Source organism: Pelecanus crispus, chromosome 6, assembly GCF_030463565.1.
Source record: "Pelecanus crispus isolate bPelCri1 chromosome 6, bPelCri1.pri, whole genome shotgun sequence".
In the NCBI taxonomy this organism is placed as follows: Eukaryota; Metazoa; Chordata; class Aves; order Pelecaniformes; family Pelecanidae; genus Pelecanus; species Pelecanus crispus.
In genome coordinates this window covers 62,081,175-62,099,833 of record NC_134648.1, presented here as the reverse complement: position 1 = coordinate 62,099,833, position 18,659 = coordinate 62,081,175, and the positions used below count along the sequence as shown (strand labels likewise).

Sequence of the window (18,659 nt, the reverse complement as noted above, 5' to 3'; positions counted from 1 at the left end):
ATAAGGTGGACCGTTTGTATTCGTTGTTCTGACAGCAAAATACATAGTCATTAGTGTATTACTGTTGACAGTTCCAAATAAGTCCTGACTGGCTGATTAGGTAGCCTGTCATGCTTTTTTCAAGGCATGCCTCAAGGCCTTTTAAACTAGTGTAAGCAGAAAAGGAGAGTTTTATACTTTGAATTCATGATGCAAAGTATTCAGCAGCATTACTGGTTTTGAGGTGTTCATAACATTCCCTCGCTATTTGAGGTTGCACAGTGGACTGGATCAAGGAACTGATGTCTTCAAAAATAAACAAACTAGTTTTCTGTGTTGGCAGCCTCCTCGCATCGTGGTGCCAGAAGAACTGGGAAGCGCTGTGCTCTGGTGCTGCGGACAGGGGATAAGATTACTTGGAGCTGCTGTTGCTGCCAAACTTTTTGTAGAGTGATACTTTGGCCTTGCATTCATAAACCATTAAACCACTCTCAGTTAACGTTTAATTACAATTTACATCTCTTTGCACCAAAAATTACTAACTTTACAACGTGGCCACAGTATGGTCATCTTCAGTAGAAATGTAAATTGACTTTTGCTTCCTTAGGCGGGGGAAAAATGGTTGAGATATCTTTATAAGATGCAATCAGTATATGATAAGGCTTGGGCTTCCCAGGAATGTTCCTTCCATGGTACATTTTCTAAGACATCTGGACAAGTGGCAATGACAAAAAAAAAAAATCAATTATTATCCAGAACCCAAATACTTGAACTGCAGCTACTGAATATCCTAATAATGGCTTTCTGAATTGAGAGTAGTGAAAGAGTTCCAAGGTCTGCATCTTGATAGTTCTGATCCAATAAAAACATTAATATATTTTTATTAAGGAGGACTGCCTTGAAGTTTATGAAAGTTGGCTTTATGTAAAGATGCTGAGAAAACCTGTTACACAGAGCTTGCTTCTCTGAAGTGTTGTAGTGGGTTATTTGAAATGGGGGAAAGATTATTAAAAATGTATTATACTGGACAAAGATAAGACAGTAATAGTAAAATCTGCTTATTTCCTATAGTGTGTTGGCAGTGTCTGGTACTGGAACTGTAATGCAAGAAAAGTATACAGGAAACTGTATTTTCACAAAGGTCTTTTTCAGAAGAACAAGACTTGCTTTCCTAGAGCCGTTATGTTTCTGCTACAGATTGCAGTGACAAGTTATCATTTTTCTGGCTTTTAAAAATACGTTATGGAACAAAGATCCAGTGTTGACTCTAATTGGTTTGTGGGCTTTTTGGTGTTGAGGGGGGGAGTGTTGTGTATTGGTTGGTTTGGTGGTTGAGGTTTTTTGTTTGTTTTTTTGGGGGTTTTGGTTTTGTTTTTTTTTTTTTTTAAGGTCACAGTCAGGATTAGAGTGACTGAATGCCTGACTACAAGCCTGTGGAGATTCCCTGGTTTGTCACTTGTGCAGACCAAATTCCAATGAATAGAGACCTCTGTTCAGTAATTTTAAATAATCCTGTAAAACATCCATATATATTCATCCTGTGAAAACTACTTGTTGATGCTGACAATGGCTTTTCCCCCCTCTCTTCCTTTAGACAGCTTGCTTCCGAGAAGAGAGAAATGTCTTGGTGAATGGAGATTGTCAGTGGATTACTACATTGCACTATGCCTTTCAAGATGAGAACTATTTGGTATGTTTGATTCATCAGCAAATAAAAGCTTTAGGTTATGAAATAACTTTATTTTTGGTACATTTAAGGATATTAGTGCAATAAATCAGTCCACCTCATGCCTTGCAGCAGTGTTTCAACATTCTTGTTTTCTCCTTGAAGAAATACTTCAAAGGGCTGACTGTAACTCCAGGAGAGTGAGAAAGTCGTGTAGTACTATAATATAGAGAGGTTTAGTTAAGCACCTTAAATTAACTAACCTACCATTGCATAAAATAGATCATGCTTAAGTTTAATGTTTTAGATAACATTGCAATTAAATAATTTGAGAGGTGTTAACTCTGTGAAAGTAAGAAATAGTATTGTTTTATTTTAAACTTTCAGAATGTCTTTTGAAGCAAGATTTTGTTTAAAAATGGCCAAAGTAATTTAAAATTTTATTTAAAAACTGATTAAAATGATATTTTAAAAGGCTTCAGAAAAAAATAGCCCATTTCTTAAAAGTATTTAAATAAAATATGTTTTTAAATCAGCAGATCGGTCATCTCAGTAGTTTGAGAGACTTTAGCAACCATTTATAAAGAAAGTCATTACTCCTATTACATTTTTTTAATGATGGGTTATTAGAACTGTAACATTTAAGCTGTGTTTACCTTAGTCACAGAAGTCAGGAGAGTGCTGGTCAGGAGCAAAGTCGGTAAAGCCCCAACATACTGCAATATACCGAACCATACAGCTTCGGTGTGGCTACTTGAGGCTGGGTTTGCAAACCTCCTATTTGTGTTAAAACTGACATAGTTGTAATGTGAAAGTTTTCACCTACTTAACACTTTTTAGGTAGTACCACAGTAGCAAGTCATGATTATAAATAAGAAAAGAATGCATTGATAAAAGGCTGCCAATGAGTTCAGGAACTAAAGCATATGAAAGAGTTAGAAAGTACTCAGACTTTTCCACAGGTGCTGAAACAAAACAAATTATTTTGACCTTCATGTTAAAAGTATTTTCAGAATAACAAGCACATCATAAGTAAATAAGTAGTTGGGTCTTAGACCCTCATTTACAAGCTATTTCCATTGAATGCTTTGTGATAGATCCAGATTTTTAACCTCTCAAAGATTAGTTACCTCTAGCACTGCCTTATGAAGATAGCTCATAATTTCAAATTCCCTCAGAACCAAACGTCCTTCAGACTTGCACAAAAATAGCCTAGGACATCCTATAATGTAGTATTTCCAAGTAGCTTCTAAGAACGAAGCTCCCCAAGAAAAAACTTTCAGCTGTGTAAGATAGCAAGCAGTAGTAATGACAGTATAGAGAGGGATCTAGTGTTGCTAATACCATTTTATACAAATCTGTTCCAAGCAAGCTATAGCAGTATAATACATTTCTTTTCCCCAACTTGCCAAAGACATTTAGATGTTGAAGTTTCACTTGACAGCAGAATTTAGATATCTAGCATCTAATTTAAGATCCAGTATCTAAGAAAGCATCAGCTCTGCCTGGCAGCCAAAGTCAGCAGATTCCCAGCTTGCCTGAGGTCTGGTCCTGCATGTGCTGAGATGCTGCCTTCCAATTTGATCTCTTACTCAGCATCCGTCTCATGTAAATGTCTAGTGCTCACAGATGGAGTGTACCTGCATCTCAGTCACTCTTGTAAATGATGCATGAAGAAAAGGTGAAACACATCAGGAAGTGACTTTCATCCAAAGACTGGACAGAAGGTTCTTTTCCATACCATCTTAGTGGTTCACTTGTCTAGGGGCTAAAAGATCTCTGTTCAGTTCTCTGCTCAACTTGAAGAAGTTTATAGCCATGTTTTTCCACATCTCGGGAGAGTGTTGCCATGTTACAGAACCTGAGCAGATTGGGTTTACTTTTTAGCTGTGCTGTTCGTCCTTGATTCTTGTAGAATGGAATGCAAAGCTGAGAACAAAACAGGAACAGACAACAGAGCTTGGTTCCCCGACCTGGAGTGGACATCGGTCCTCTGAAAGAGAAAGGTCTAGGTTCTGGTGTCTGCTCCCAGTGATGTTGGTGCATTACAGCCAGTGATTCCTAAGGGCAAAACCACGTAAGGTAACCCTAAAGCAGAGCAAGAACCTTGGCGTCTTCCCACACCTAGGGCTTTGCCATTCTCCTCTGGCTGCATGATAGAGGGCTCAGAATGAGACAGATAAAGAGAAGATGAGATGTTAAGGTAGAAAAGTAGTAGCTGCCCTTGGACAGTCTAGAAGTAATTGGGAGTTTATTTCCTCTATTTAATATTAGTAGAGCATGTGATGATGCAGAATTTACACATAAGCAAGAAACATGAAATTCCACAAAACACTTTATGTTCTGGAGTTCATTTTCTGGTTCTGCTTCTGTAGTTTTAAAATGTTTTAGAGGCAAATACACCTTGTGGTAGTGTTTTCTAAACAGCCAGCTCTTAAATGACATTACGTGGAAATGCTAGCATGGCTTTTTTCTGGTTCCTAGAAAGCTTTTTGTAGAGACAGTTTGAGTCAAAATGGGTTAAGTAAGCCTTTGGTGATTTTGCTGAAGCAGATATGGTGTAGATAAAACATAGTCCATGAATATTAGAAACATGTATGGGACCTGAAGTTCTTTAATCTCATCCAGATTCAAATCTGTTAGTTTTCTTGTGCTTTATCAGAAAAATTTTCTTTCCCGGTCTCATTCATGAAGAAGGGCATATGTGTGTTTGTGTGCTGTCAGCCTCTTAAAGGCTCCTGAGTATTCATGAGAGTATTTTGATGTGTTTTTTTTCTTTGATTTCCAACTACCCTCCCCCTGTTTGATGTAGTCATTTCCCCAGAAGAATGCAATACCTCTAGATTTCAGCATCTTAATACCCTTTATTTTAATCCCATGTGAAAGAAGTGCCTCCTGGCAAGAAAATCATTGTGAATTGAAAGATGAATAAAATTTGACTTTCTTATAGAAGAGGTCTTCCATCTTTCTCTGATCCAAGTGCCTCATTTCATGGGTCAGCTGAGTTCTTGCTGACTTACGAATGCTGTGGGAGCTGAGGGAAGTGCATTACCTTGTCTTTTTGACAGGCAGGCTATTTCAGCTCCCACAGAAGCCTCTCTAAGCTCTCTTATATTTGAATTTGAGAGAAAACACTTAAATACAATATCCCTTTTAAAAGATTGCTGGTTCCTGTCTGTAGCCTTCTGTTTTCAAACGTAATTGTTTTATGTGTACAGTGTTCCAACACGTGTTTAAAATTCCTTGATGGGTTGTGCAGTACAGACTGATTGATTTCAATGTAAGTGGTGCAGTTTGCCTGTCAGATTAAGCTATAATTTGTATGCTATGGGGAAACATCAAAACCTGTGCCTTTCAGAGTTGCTCTTTTAAACCAAAAGATAGTGAGGAAACGGTTAGTATTGCACTTCATGTTCCTTTGGGTTCCTATCTTGTTTAATTTTCTTCCCTTGTAGAAGATGAATCTGTGGCAGGGACAGTGGATTGCAGGTTGCTTTACCTTGAGGAGAAAAAGATGATGACTGCTTTGGAAAGTTATTTCCAAAATAAGCAACGTTATTCCTAAAACCATGTATCAAAGCATCTTGGGAAGCATGGAACAAAATGGCTCAAGACTGGTAGTACCAGATAAAGTCATTATACTTGAAGTGATGGTCTGGATTTAGGTGGACATTGCTAGGAAATAACTTAAATGTAATCCCTGTTTTGTGGCATGAGAAACAAATAGCAAGTCTGAGTCCTTTTCTTTCACATTACCCTATATGTATTGGTTCTTTCCATGGGTAGGGTAATGGCCGATTGGCCTAGGAGGCTGCATACTTTTTTACTGAAATGTATTCAAAATAACATAAATGTTTGATTTTTAAGTTTCCCACTGCTGTCGTGCCTCTGGCTTGATAGTGCTTCTGGCTTGTCACTAGCATGCCTAATATAGTGTCATCAAGCTCCTGCCAGCTATGTTATGCATCCATGATGTGGCATGTGCCAAGATGAGTGTTTGAAGATGTTGATGTGATAAGTCCCACTTTTGGAACTTTGGAATTAGTATTGAAATGGTACCACAACTAAAAAGTAGTAATGAAATGTGTATTTTAGAATAAGCTGCATCAAGTATTGTTTTTAACTATATTTTTTTCTTCCTGCATCTTCTGGAAATTGTCAGTTTAACGATTGATAACCTACATTAGTTTTGGTGGTACTTGATTATTTTCCTTGTGTGATACTGTAGTTAAGACAGAAATAAACTCACCCCAATTTACTTGTTTGTTGCTACTGTAGCTTGGTTTTTTTTTTTTTTTTTATGGTAAGAACTGAATGCTGATGTGTAACCCTTACTGTGATTATTAAAGGAACATGGTATGTTTTTACACTAAATAAGCAAATAAAAGTAATGCAAATGATTACCAGTTTTGACAGCTTTCCCCAGGCATAGATAGGGGTTTTTTTCAGCAGATAACTGAACTTTAGTTTTTTTCTTACCACCTGTCTCTTGGTACTTAACTGCTTTATTTCTCCTTTTTCAGTATCTAGTGATGGACTACTATGTTGGTGGTGACTTACTGACACTTCTCAGTAAGTTTGAAGACAAGCTTCCTGAAGATATGGCTAGGTTCTACATTGGTGAAATGGTGCTTGCTATACATTCCATACATGAGCTACATTATGTGCACAGGTAAAATACCGTCTCACTTAGGGGAAAAAACACATGTACCATTATACAATCTTAATCCTGAAGATATTGCTACATATGTAAATGGGTACATGCAGACGGCTGTGGGTTCTTGCTTACTATATACTGCATAAGAGCTGTATAAGCTATTACATTTTAAATATCAAGTTTTGATGGATTGATATTAGAAGCAGTGGCATTTACCTGACTAACCTTTTACTAAAGCTTTTATTTTTAATCAGGCTTCTTGACTTATTCTCAGTTCACTTCATGAATATTTGTCTGCCTTTGTCCAAGCCAACCTAGAAGTTTGAAGCAGTTTGAATTCTGTGCAAATGTTCAGACATTCTGCAAAACTTAGGCACAGTAAGCCCATGATAACATCAGTGCATCTATTTACCTGAGGTCATCCTCAAACGGTTCTTGTAATGAGTGGGCATGTGCCTGTCTAATTGTTTCTGCACACAGGATGTATATTCCAAAATGGTGCCTACCATCATGTTAACTTAGGTTGTGTCCTGTAGTAGTTAATAATATATAATATTCCTTATTCTCTGTCAGAGGAAACTGGTCAGGAACGTAGAGCACACTTTGTATGCTTCTTTTTTGACTTCCTCTTGGAGGAACTGTTTTAGAAATGCTGTGAGTAGTGCAAGGGAAGCACTTGATTAATATTTTATTTCATCATTGCAAGAATCTTGATCAAGTGAGAATTTCTATCCTTTGTTTGCTCTTCAGCTTTAACAACTATGTATATGTCAATTAGTGTCAATTACACTAATTCTGGAAACCTTTGCAGTTGTCTCTTTATGTGCTGATATATATATTGATTTCAGAGAAGTTAGAAAATGCAGAGCGGGAGAGTAGAGAGGTTTTTTCAATTAACGTGAAAACTGCTTATGGCTGTACAAGTAGGTTCATGGTAGGTCACTGAAGTCCTGGCTCAGGAGAAGTGGACTTCATACTAGCATTGTACCTGGCTTGGCAGGTATGTCTTGGCCAGGTCCCTTTAACTCTTTATGCCTTCATTTCTTAGTCTGTGAAATAAGGACAGATTTACTGTTTCTTTTATGCATTTGTGGGTGAAAACCATTAGGTAAGTAAGGTGATTTTTATTTACAATTAATGTTTAAAAGACATGGGGAATACTCAAACTATGACGCTTTGAACTGTTCTGTTCGGACTTTGATCACTGTTTCAAAAATTAAAAAGAGAAAAAATACATAAACTCTGTAATACTCCTTTGAGTAAATGTGGACAATATGCAGGGATTTAAAAATGTTATGGGCTCAGAGAAGTTCACCAGAGGCACCATTACACCCATTTCCGAGGCAGGTGGCCTGACTAACTGACCAGCTACATCTTTGCGCGGGGCTGAATGGATATCTGTTGTGGCAATAGGAATGAATGGCTCTGAGGCCAAAACATACACTTTGAATAGGGGATGTATGAATGCCCAAGAAATTACTGCTTGGCAACTGGAATGGATTAGGAGGAAGCATGATTGCTCTGGAGAGGATTTCAAGGACCCTTTAAAGGCTTATATGACCTGTTAGCTGTAGATAGGAAACAGTGGAGCTCAGAGATGAGGCATTAAGCCTTTCTGAACAGAAACAGTGTTCCCTTAGGCAAGCGGGATCTGCATGCAAAGCAGAAAAGCGGAGATGTGTTGGATGAGATTGGCTCATGCTTTGAATGGCACTGTGAGCAGTGTTCTGTAAAAAACAAAGAAATTGGTATATCGTGGTATATAAGCTTAAATAGTCCTCTGCACCTACTGAGTTTGACTTTGGTTAGGGGACTGTAAGGGAATGTTGACGGTATCTGGAACTGAAATGCATGGAATAAATTTAACAATAGAAAATTAGTAATGCGTTTATTGGGAAAGCATAGTGAGATGGTCTTAATTTTCTGGGTTAGCACATCTTTTTCTGTATTATAAAAAGTATATGTGCATTTAATTTATGCTGACAGGCAGAGATTAGCGTTTACCATTTTGTCTGAATACTGCTAATGAGCAACAGTATTAGTGAAGTTTCAGTAATTAATTTCAAAGCATTAGCCTTTGGTTAAAAAGTGTTAATTCAAGTTTGTGTTGGAAGAATTTATCAGATTGGCAGGATTTTTACACATATGAAGACCCTTTGTTAAACCTATCATGGTTTTTCTCGTAAGTCTCCTCGAGTGTGAAACTGTGGAATTGAGCACCTTAAAAATCAGACATTGTCAACTTCCACATTTATGTGGCAAGGTGTGTTAGAGCACTTTTTTTTTCCTTGTTCCTAGTAATTCTAGTCTCTTCCTCAAAAATTAAGCTGAAGCTATTGTACAATTTTTAAGTTTTTGAGCACATGTAGTGGCATTTGGAACTTTGCATTTGAAAAGAAATACAGTATTTTATGGTGCAACAAGACTGGTGGGTTTAACGTAAACCACATGTGGTTTTATTTATTACTAATAGATAATATTATCTGAATAAATATGATATCTTAAAAGAACCAAATCAACACATTTATAGGTTTCTTTATCTTTTTTTGGCTAGCTCAAATAATAATAATATTTCAAAATGTCACAGTGATATGCTAGCATGCTGGGAACTGATCCTGGATAGTGTTGGATAAAGAAAGGGAAGGAGACTGATATGTGTTACCTTGGAAGACATGTATGTTGTCCTTTTTAGCCTGCAGAATTGGTACATAACTGAGTTGATTCTGTCTTCTGCACTTGTTCTTCCCTCTTCCTTTCTTGCCACCTTCCCAACATATTGGTTAGGTGCTCTTAAAATAATTTGGGATATTTTGAGGCTATTAATTTAAAAAAAAAAAACAAACAGCATAGTATGTATCAGGACTGTCTTATTAAGTTGTCTGTGTGATCGATCTTTTACTGATACTTTACTTCATGTGAATTTGAGTACAAAGTGGTGAAATAAAATGTGGTTAATTGGTGAGCTAAATTCAATTAACATGCTCTTTAGTAAATCCTTTTGGCTGCCTTTCTGATATCAAAAAGAATATAAAGTAATGAGCTAACATTAAATGGGAATCTTAGTTCCATGTCATTTAGTAGCCTTAGCATGCTGTATACTGTTTTATACCCTGCTGTATACATATGTAAGAATAGGAAGACACAGTTTGATATTGGAGACTTTCTAATGTTACTGTATCCTGTTGAAATGGCATTGCCCTGATCCCAGAGCTGGGGGAATTCAGTGGCTTGTAGAGTACACAGGATGCAAAGGTCTTTAGAAGGTATCCATAGAAGCTAATGTGCTGTGCAGTAGTGTATAGAAAGTCTTGAATAGCATATGAAAAACACTGGCCAACAGAAATGCTGGACAAAATTTAGAGAAGCAGTAAAAATAAATCTTCCTAGATAAGGAGTTAGAAGTTAGTTATAAATCTTGGCAAAAACCATGAGATTAAAAGATTGCCTTTTCTCTTTTATCTTTCTTGCCTCTAAACAACATAGTGATGCATATAATCTTGAAATTATGTTGATGAAGTAAACTGCCTATCTATTACAGTCGATATGACTCACTGTAATTGTTCTGCTTGGTTATTTGACCAGAGTTCAACTTTGATGAGCTTGAAAATCTGATGTAATCTAAGGCTTCAATATTGCGGGCAAACTTTTAAGTTGGGCAGGAAGAGAAGGTCGTAACTAGTACAATAAGGAGTTTGCATCAGTGGGTATCCAACATAAAATTCTTTGTTATTCTGGTGCAAGATTAATCTTTGCAAGCAGAGTTAATACTATATATTTAAATCTTTTCACTTCTTTCTATTATAACAGGGACATAAAGCCTGATAATGTCCTTTTGGACATGAATGGCCACATACGACTGGCAGACTTTGGATCCTGTCTGAAAATGAGTGAAGATGGCACAGTATGTATGAAGAAAAATTTAATTTGGTCACTGGTAGTGAGACCTTTTAAGTGAGTTGCTGGTCTTAAAGCTATTAGACATTGTCAGTGTGCATCAGGGAGGTGATAGTTGTAAGCTTATCGACATGCTAAAAATTGAGGGAAGTGTGTAACTCCGCGTATTTATAAAAACATTTTTGACATCTTCGTCTCCTTGTTTCACTGGCTGCTACCTTTTAAAGTTATCCTTTGCTATGTTTCTCTGTTTTTCACCTTCTCTCCTACTAGCCATTTGAGTTCTCATGAGACTTTTATGAACTGTCCAAAGACCCTGTGTTAAAAAAGGATAGAAGTTTGATATTATTTATGTGCTGGAATCATTGCTGACCAGGAACCTAGCAGCCATGACAGATTTGAAGTATAAGTCATTCAAAATGAGGAGATAATTAATAAGCAGTTTATTTTATATGCCTTTTACAAATTGAACAGCAACGCTATGGTAATTGGCCATCTTGTGCACCAGATTGGATACACCCTAAAAGCTAAATAACTCATGAGGTTTTTTTGTTTGGTTTTGCCTAGTGTAGGGTGCTTCCAGAGGTGCCAATCCTGCCAGAATATGGCATGCAACATTGTTCACTGATTTTTGGCACAAACTCAAGTCTTGGTGACATTCTGTAGTCATAAAATGCCTGTCAAATGTTTACCATATTAAAATGCAGAATGAATTGGAAGGAGCCATTATAAGTCTCTGTGAATTCTCTGAACATGTTCCTAGAGACCAGAGCTGCTCTGCCACTGCCCTGGTGGTCAGGGCTTCCCTACTCCTTGGGCACAGGGTAATCCTCACCTTACCCCTGTATTGCACCCAGTTGCACAACTATGCTATAAGCCTTAAACCGATTTCTGACGTAATAAAAATAGGGGTCTACTTGCCCTTGCTGTCTTCAAATGAAACTGTAAAACTCAGGTGATAGGACTTGAACTCCCTGCTTATTCATTTCTCATTTCAACTTCTGGCAGCCAACTGCAATTTTAAAGTATAAACAGATACAAAGCTGAAACATTTTCTCCTGTTGTCTTTCTGCTTTCTCACAACAGGTATGACTGTTTGGGTTTTCTACTGTGTTCAGAATAAAACGTATCAAATAATTTTATGTAGAAGTAGACTGGAACTTAATCTTCGCAGTCTTTGTTACTTTCTTAATAGTTTCTTTATTTTGTTGCTGTGATTTTATAAATCTCTTCCCTTTCCAAAATCATGGTGTGTCTGTTTGTCACAAATACTAGTGAAAGTTGCTGAGAGAACCTGAAAACTTAGGAGAATTATGTTTGCCTTACTTTTAAGGTACAGTCGTCAGTAGCAGTGGGTACACCTGACTACATCTCCCCTGAGATACTGCAAGCAATGGAAGATGGAATGGGAAAATATGGGCCTGAATGTGACTGGTGGTCACTGGGTGTCTGCATGTATGAAATGCTGTATGGTGAAACACCCTTTTATGCAGAGTCGTTAGTGGAAACCTATGGGAAGATTATGAATCATGAAGTAAGAGATATGTTAAATCTCTATGTATTCACTGAGATTATAATGTTTATGCAGAAACTGTTATCACTTAAAGATATTGGAGTGATGGTAGTTCTTTGCTTTTTCATGATGGTTTAGAACCATGTTGTGTAGGTTTGTTGGTTCAGGTTTGAGGAATGTTTGCTTCTTTGTCAAATTGAAATTTTCCTCTAAATGCTGATGTTCTTGTTTGAAAACCTAAGCAGTCATCACAAAATAGAGATTAAAACCAACTCTCATGTCAGGCCCATTTAAAGCTTTCTCTGGACTGTGTAAGAGAAATGAAGTAACTTAGTATTTACACAGCTGCGTGCATTTTCTGTCACACTGATAACGGTACAAAAAAGGCAACAGGCAAGTCAACCAGTGTAGACATGAGCTGCATGAAGAACAGGAGGTTGGGGGGAGTTGGCCGGAGTGGAAGTGGTAGAAAAACATGAATTTGAGCTTCATGAAGAACATGATGTTAGGGGGTTTGTCCAGGGTCAAAGTGGTGGAGAAGAGTTGGAACTTCTGGGTGCATTTTGAACATTAGAGAATAAGAACAAACCAGTTCATGGTGTCCTTTCATGAGCTGTATTAGGAGGATGCGTTTATGTGCATACTCATCCTAGGTAGCCAGAAGCTGTTGCATAGGCTGTATTGTTGCATTTTCTTCTCCCCAGGATGAGTGCAGTTTACTAGTGTTTACAATGCTGTGCTCTCACAGTGAAGCAGTAATGGATAAGACATGAAATCCTTGCCAGAGCTCACACCCTTGATGTGATGAATATTAATATCTCTCTTGCTTTAATTTCTTCAATGAACTAGCTGGTTGCAAACGTAACCAGCATGAACTCTGGCTACCTGGCTCTTAAACTACTTGGGAGGAAATTGGAAGCTGTTGTCCTGCAGACTTAATATTATAATCTCATTTGGACACACAGTCAATATGACTGTATGCTTTTCAATGGAAGTTTTGAAGTTTAATTTCAGTTATGCTGGTTTGGTCCCTAATGATCTCATTTTAAACTTGAGAAGTTGTATTAGAGAGAGAGAGAGAGAGAGATGCGCTATTGTCCTTTATTTAAAAAAAAAAAAACAAACCAAACCAGAAAGCCTTTCTTGACTATAGAGTGGTGGTAGTAGTAGCAGGCTAAAATACAGAAAAACTTTTCCTGATTTTTACCTAGAGTAATTTCAGATGTTAGTGGTAAGCACAATTTTTAGGTCTTCTGTTTGTTTATGATAATCTACATTTAGCAAAGATTTACATTATATTTTGGTAAGAAAAACAGATATTTAACCTATAAAATAGAAAAATACATCCGTACATATAACAGTGTTTTGTAAAGAATTGACTGCCATCATGGGTTTTTAAGAGTTGAAATTAATAAAATCTCAAGGAGCACGTCTTCAGGAGATACGTGGATCTGTGACTAAGAATACCAGTGAGGGTCTGACTTTATTGTATGATCTTTAACATATTGTAGTGTGTCAAAATTCCTGTATGTCTTAAAAAAAGTTTGCTTTTCCTAATAGAGTTACTGTAACTGCAGTTAGTTTCAAACAGATCTGTATTAAAGAAATTGAGAAATTATTACTTGTCCTCAAAATCCATTTTAAGACAAAAAGTCTGTCACTGAATGTATTGCATTGTGCTCTGCCACTGCTCACTGGAACTGAACAATGTTTGACTATTCATTTGCAGTTTTATTTGTGTAACTTAGCATGTTCTTTTTGAAACTACTATTAAAAGTTATGGAATGGATTCCTTCTCTAAAAATTTCTCTGTTTATTTTGTTTTTTAGGAACGATTTCAGTTTCCATCCCATGTTACAGATGTATCTGAAGAAGCAAAAGATCTTATTCAGCGACTTATCTGCAGTAGGGAGCGTAGACTGGGACAGAATGGAATAGAGGATTTTAAGTCTCATGCATTTTTTGAAGGACTTAATTGGGATAACATCCGAAACTTAGAAGCACCTTACATTCCAGATGTTAGCAGTCCTTCTGACACCTCAAACTTTGATGTAGATGATGATGTATTAAGAAATCCAGTGAGTCTTTGCTTTTAAATATTGCTAATGCAAGTATGCAACCTTGCTGCACTGTAAGGTAGTAGTGAGAACTTATTTCAACATAAGTAATGTAAGAGATGAAAAATAAGTCATTTCAAATGTGAAAAATTCAAGTTTTTCATCTCTTTGGCATTTTGGGTTATCAGAAATCGTGAGCTGCTTTTCTAAATGGTAGCATTTGCCAAAATGGACTACTGTTACACGGTCAGTCAAAGTTAAAAAATATTTTGGTGGGGGAAAAAACCTTAGATGCCCTTTTAGTTTACCTTTACAAGGAGCTAGTATTTGGATTTATTGCTTTTCAAAGGTGAGAAAAAATCTGTCTTCAGAAATACACATATATGCTCCATGCAGCTTGCAATCACAGCTGTCCAGGTGAGAGAGCTCACACTGCTACTTCACTCACTTTAGAACCAGGAGGCTGGTTTTTGGAGTGGGAGCATTAGTGTTCCTCTCCTCTATTTCTGTTGTGTAGTAGTTTACAAACTTGGTTCAGGAGGAGCAGAGGGCTTTTGTGGTAATTTGTTCATCAGCTTGGATTCCAAGAAATGAAGAGCTTTTGGCATATTTTTTCATTCCATATCTAACAGTAACTAGCATACTAAAACTAACAGCATGCATTTTGGTGCCAAGTCACTTTTAATTAGGAACTTGAAATTTCGGGTTTTCTTCTACTGGTTGCATTGTGCTTTGAGCTTGTTGAAATGCTGCCCTTTCAAGTGCCAGTTCAAGAGGCTCCTAAATTCAGGTCATTATATTAAGTGACCTAATCTGAAATGAAGTTTGTCCAGGGACAATGGAAGGCTATCCAATGAAGCGTAACTGCCAATTTTCAATTGGTATGCGCTAAGAAAAGTCTTTGTTAGCTGTCTCTCTTTAACTGTTGAGGCTAAGTCAAATGCCTTTAGCTCTGTATGGGTTCTCTTTTGGGTTTTCATGCATGTTGTTTTCATGCAGGAAGTGGTGCCACCGAGTTCTCATACAGGCTTTTCTGGATTGCATTTACCATTTGTTGGCTTTACATACACAACTGATAGGTAAGCAAAGGATATGTTGTTCATTAAACTTGCTTCCCAAATGCAGCTAATTCTAGGAAATTCTCATTTTTATAAACATGTAGAAAGGTCGATGTCCATAGGTGTGCCTGTGGATAAACCTTTATCCCTTTTTTTTCTCCAAGTGTCTGAACATGTTTTGATTCTGCTTGCCCAGATTAGATGCTTTTGTATTTAATATTTTATCTATTTGAAATTAATGAAAGCTAAGGGACTAGTTGTGTCACTTGCGCTTGGGTATAAACTTGCTGTTCCTGCATTGAGAAGCTGAGAGCAAGTCTTGTCCATGTTGATTGTCTGCCAGGAACAGTTTAGGATTAGCTCATTGGTCCAAAGTCCTGCTGGTAGGCTAAGTTAACATAGATGGTTCTGAGCATGGACAAAGTGGCTCACTTTGCAGATCTTTGAAATGGCCTCCATCTGACTTCGGAGATCCGTCAAACATATGCTTGTATCTGATCTTAAGGTTATTCTGCCCTGTTTGTTATTCCGTTATTTCCCTTTGCTGGGGTTTGTTACCGCATGCAATACAATTTCAGAAAGAACCCAGTACGCACATCTCATCTTTTTCAGAGTGAGATCATGTGGCTTAGCTAAATCAGTTTTTGTCACCCTTTAAACTAAGCTTTTGGGTTTGTTTCTCAGCTCTCTCGGTACACAGGTACACTTACCTGCTTACTTTGCTGTCAGGTAGTAGTAACCTTTGGCATAGGGAAGTTAACATTTTCAATCATTTAGGCAGTTTGTAAAGTGAATATACATCCGCATCCTTAAAGTCCTGAATGCAGGTATCTGAATTCTACAGTAGCTAGGGAATAATAACTTTATCTACCCTGACAGTTGTCTCAACAGTGACAATTACTGCAGTAATTGTTCTTGTAAATTTAAGGTGTGTACTTTGTGGAATCACAGCATCTCACTGCTATAGACTGCTGTGAGTATTTATTAAAATGTTCTAACTTATGTATTTGTTTTCAGCTCTTTATCTGATAGAGGCACTTTAAAGAGTGCGATGCAGTCTGACACTGTAACCAAAGATATGGATGTACAGCGTGACTTAAAGAACACTTCACAAATAGAAGGCTATGAAAGGAAAATACGGAAATTAGAGCAAGAAAAGCAGGATTTGAACAGAAAACTGCAAGGTTAGTGGTTTGTATTTGTTTGGATTCTTACTTCTGCTCATTAGGAGGAATTGGAATGTATTTTATTGAAAACCCTTTCCTTTTCTGATTTTAAGAATCTACACAGACAATGCAAAACCTCCAGGGTCCAGCATGTGTTACAGTAAATACAAGCCGTGATAAGGAAATAAAAAAATTAAATGAAGAAATTGACCGGTTGAAGAACAAATTAACAGGTAAGCCTCTGGCATGGTAATTATTGTAATGCAATTTCATGTTACTAGGAGTAGCAAAATACATACTGTGTTTTTGCAATAAGTAGAATTAATGTTCTTGAGGTGCTAAAAAAAAAAAAGTTTTTTTTTAGTCTTGTTCAATATTAAGAGGCATTTCAGTTTTTCCAGATGAGGACTTAACTTTTTCTTCCATTTGCTCAGCCTGATAGCATATACTAGCTATAGGGAGTCTAGAGTACAATGAATTGTCTAGATGGGTTCAGTTAAATTTTTTTTTGTGATGTTTCTAGAAGTCTCAAGAGATCCTGTTCTTACCCCTCCTTTTTTGTCAGGGTGTGTGTGCGTGCATGTTGTTTTGGAGGGGTTTTTACTGGAGGTAGATGTAAGAGTGGGGAGAGAAGACTAGTTGCTCTTTAGTAGCATAAGGGGATAGGTGGGAGGATGTGTAATAATAGTTCATATTTAAATATTTCTGAGATCCTGCTCCCTTTGTGTTTCTGTCTGGTGATGCATTAATTAGGAAGCACTGAGCATTGCAGAAAAACAAATACTGGCATCTGTCCTGAGAGAAGACTGACTCATCCATATCAGTGAAAATCTGTTGCTTGACAATGCTATTAGTTTATCCATATAAACCTCCTGTTAGCATCTGATTTTTAAGTGGGAATGAATGATAAACAAAAGGGTAGTTTTGAGTCCTAATGACTTGGCTGAGAGATTTATAGGGGCCTGTAATATAGCATAAGTGAGTTCAGATGCTGAGTTGCTGATGCTGATTTTTTTTTTTTTCCCCCTGCAGTTTGGCAATATACCCGCTTTGTAGGTGCATGCATTGCAAAAATCAGCTCAGCTCTTCTAAATAGAATATCCTTCCAAAAAAAAAGCTATTCTTGTATGTTCTGGAATTAGGTTTGAGTCAAAATAGTTAGATTAAGGTGCGACTTCTGCAAATGGTTCAGGTTTATCCAGCTCTTCAGCCAACGGTGTCCTGTTTAATATAAAAACTAGCAGTACAATCTCATTTAAAAAGAAGTAGTATTGGTTCCTGTAGAGTGGGAGGAGGTTTGTGCTGAAATGAGGAAAGGAATAATACTTTAATTGTCACAGCGGTGCTTGGGATCCCTGAACACATAGGTCCAATTTCCTCTTCTGCCACAGACATCAGTGGAACTTGAGTGCGACAGTTATTCCCTGTGCAATTTCTTATTTATTTGTTTAAAAGAAATAGTAATTAAAATCAGATGGAGAATGGCAGTTCGTTTTCTTACCAACTGTTGAGACTGAGCAGGAATATAACTAAGAAATAACTAAGCAGGTTAGTTTGTTGTGCTTAAAGGTTATAATTTCAAATCAAATTTGTTTAATTTTCTTCGAGAGTAAAGAGAGAACGACCAGGAGAACATACTGCCAGAAATACGGGCAGTCGGGTCTCCAGCCTGCCTCGTGCAGGATGGTATTTCCTTCCCAGATTGTGAGTTCTTATCTACTCTAGAAATAAATAGTCCTTTCCTCTCTTGCTGGACGCACTAATGGCTGACTGTAGCCTTGCTTGTCATATAATGAAAACTATTTAGGAGACAAATTACTAGAACTGGAATTTGAACAACTCAAGTTTGTTTCAATGTTTTCAAGGGCTAGAAGTTGCATTCCTCCAAAACAAAACAAAGCTAAGGCTTTTTCACTTCAAGAGATGACAGTCTTTGGGAGGATTTCTTTAATAGGCTGAGAAAATTAAAACTATATGGAGCTCTCAATGCCCCAGAATTACCTTAAAGTCTAAAATGGCGGGAACAGGGAAGAAGTTGATTATCCAAACAAGGTGATGCCAGTTTGCTTGGGTAATGTTGCTTGCTTTATTGGTGTAAATTTGGGACCAGTTACCTTTTAATATGTACTAATCTACAGATATAAGTAAACTGGAAGGACAGCTTGCAGATGCAGTGGCTTTTCGACAAGAACATGAAGACTCTATACACAAGTTGAAAGGACTAGAAAAACAGTGCAGAGTACTGCGGCAAGAAAAGGAGGACCTTCATAAGGTATTGATCCAAAGCTAGATACGTTTAAAAATGGTCATGTAAAGGAGTTGTAGAACAGTTTTGTTGTGATTTCAGTTTTAGTGTTATAAATGCTCCTTTTTAAAACTATACTGAGATGCTAGTGAACCTGTTCATTTCATTAGCAATACAGTAGTTTTCCAAAGTAGCACACTTTCTTCTTTGGAATTTGATTGGCATCTTATTTATTTCAAATGTGTTCTGCTAGATGGAACAAACACCTAAAGAATGTTTTTAGTTTAACTGTTTAATTATTCTCAACTGTTTCAGTATACACAGGAGTTAAACTCAGATCTATGGCTAGTCATCAGTCCTGTAGATGCCAAAAAGCATGCGTATATATATGTGTGTGTGTGTGTGTGTATGAAAGAATTAATAG

At 37.1% G+C, this 18,659-nt stretch overlaps 1 protein-coding gene across 3 annotated transcripts in view; it reads left to right on the top strand.

Annotated features, from left to right (window-relative positions):
• The window catches only part of CDC42BPB (CDC42 binding protein kinase beta), a 97,924-nt gene that overhangs the window by 45,629 nt on the left and 33,636 nt on the right, over positions 1-18,659 (top strand). For all 3 annotated transcript variants that reach the window (XM_075713133.1, XM_075713132.1, XM_075713131.1), the window contains exons 4-12: positions 1,574-1,669; positions 6,169-6,317; positions 10,110-10,203; positions 11,530-11,730; positions 13,539-13,787; positions 14,766-14,845; positions 15,842-16,008; positions 16,104-16,223; positions 18,129-18,262. In XM_075713133.1, coding sequence (XP_075569248.1) covers positions 1,574-1,669; positions 6,169-6,317; positions 10,110-10,203; positions 11,530-11,730; positions 13,539-13,787; positions 14,766-14,845; positions 15,842-16,008; positions 16,104-16,223; positions 18,129-18,262 — 1,290 coding nt within the window. The remainder of the gene's footprint in view (positions 1-1,573; positions 1,670-6,168; positions 6,318-10,109; positions 10,204-11,529; positions 11,731-13,538; positions 13,788-14,765; positions 14,846-15,841; positions 16,009-16,103; positions 16,224-18,128; positions 18,263-18,659) is intronic.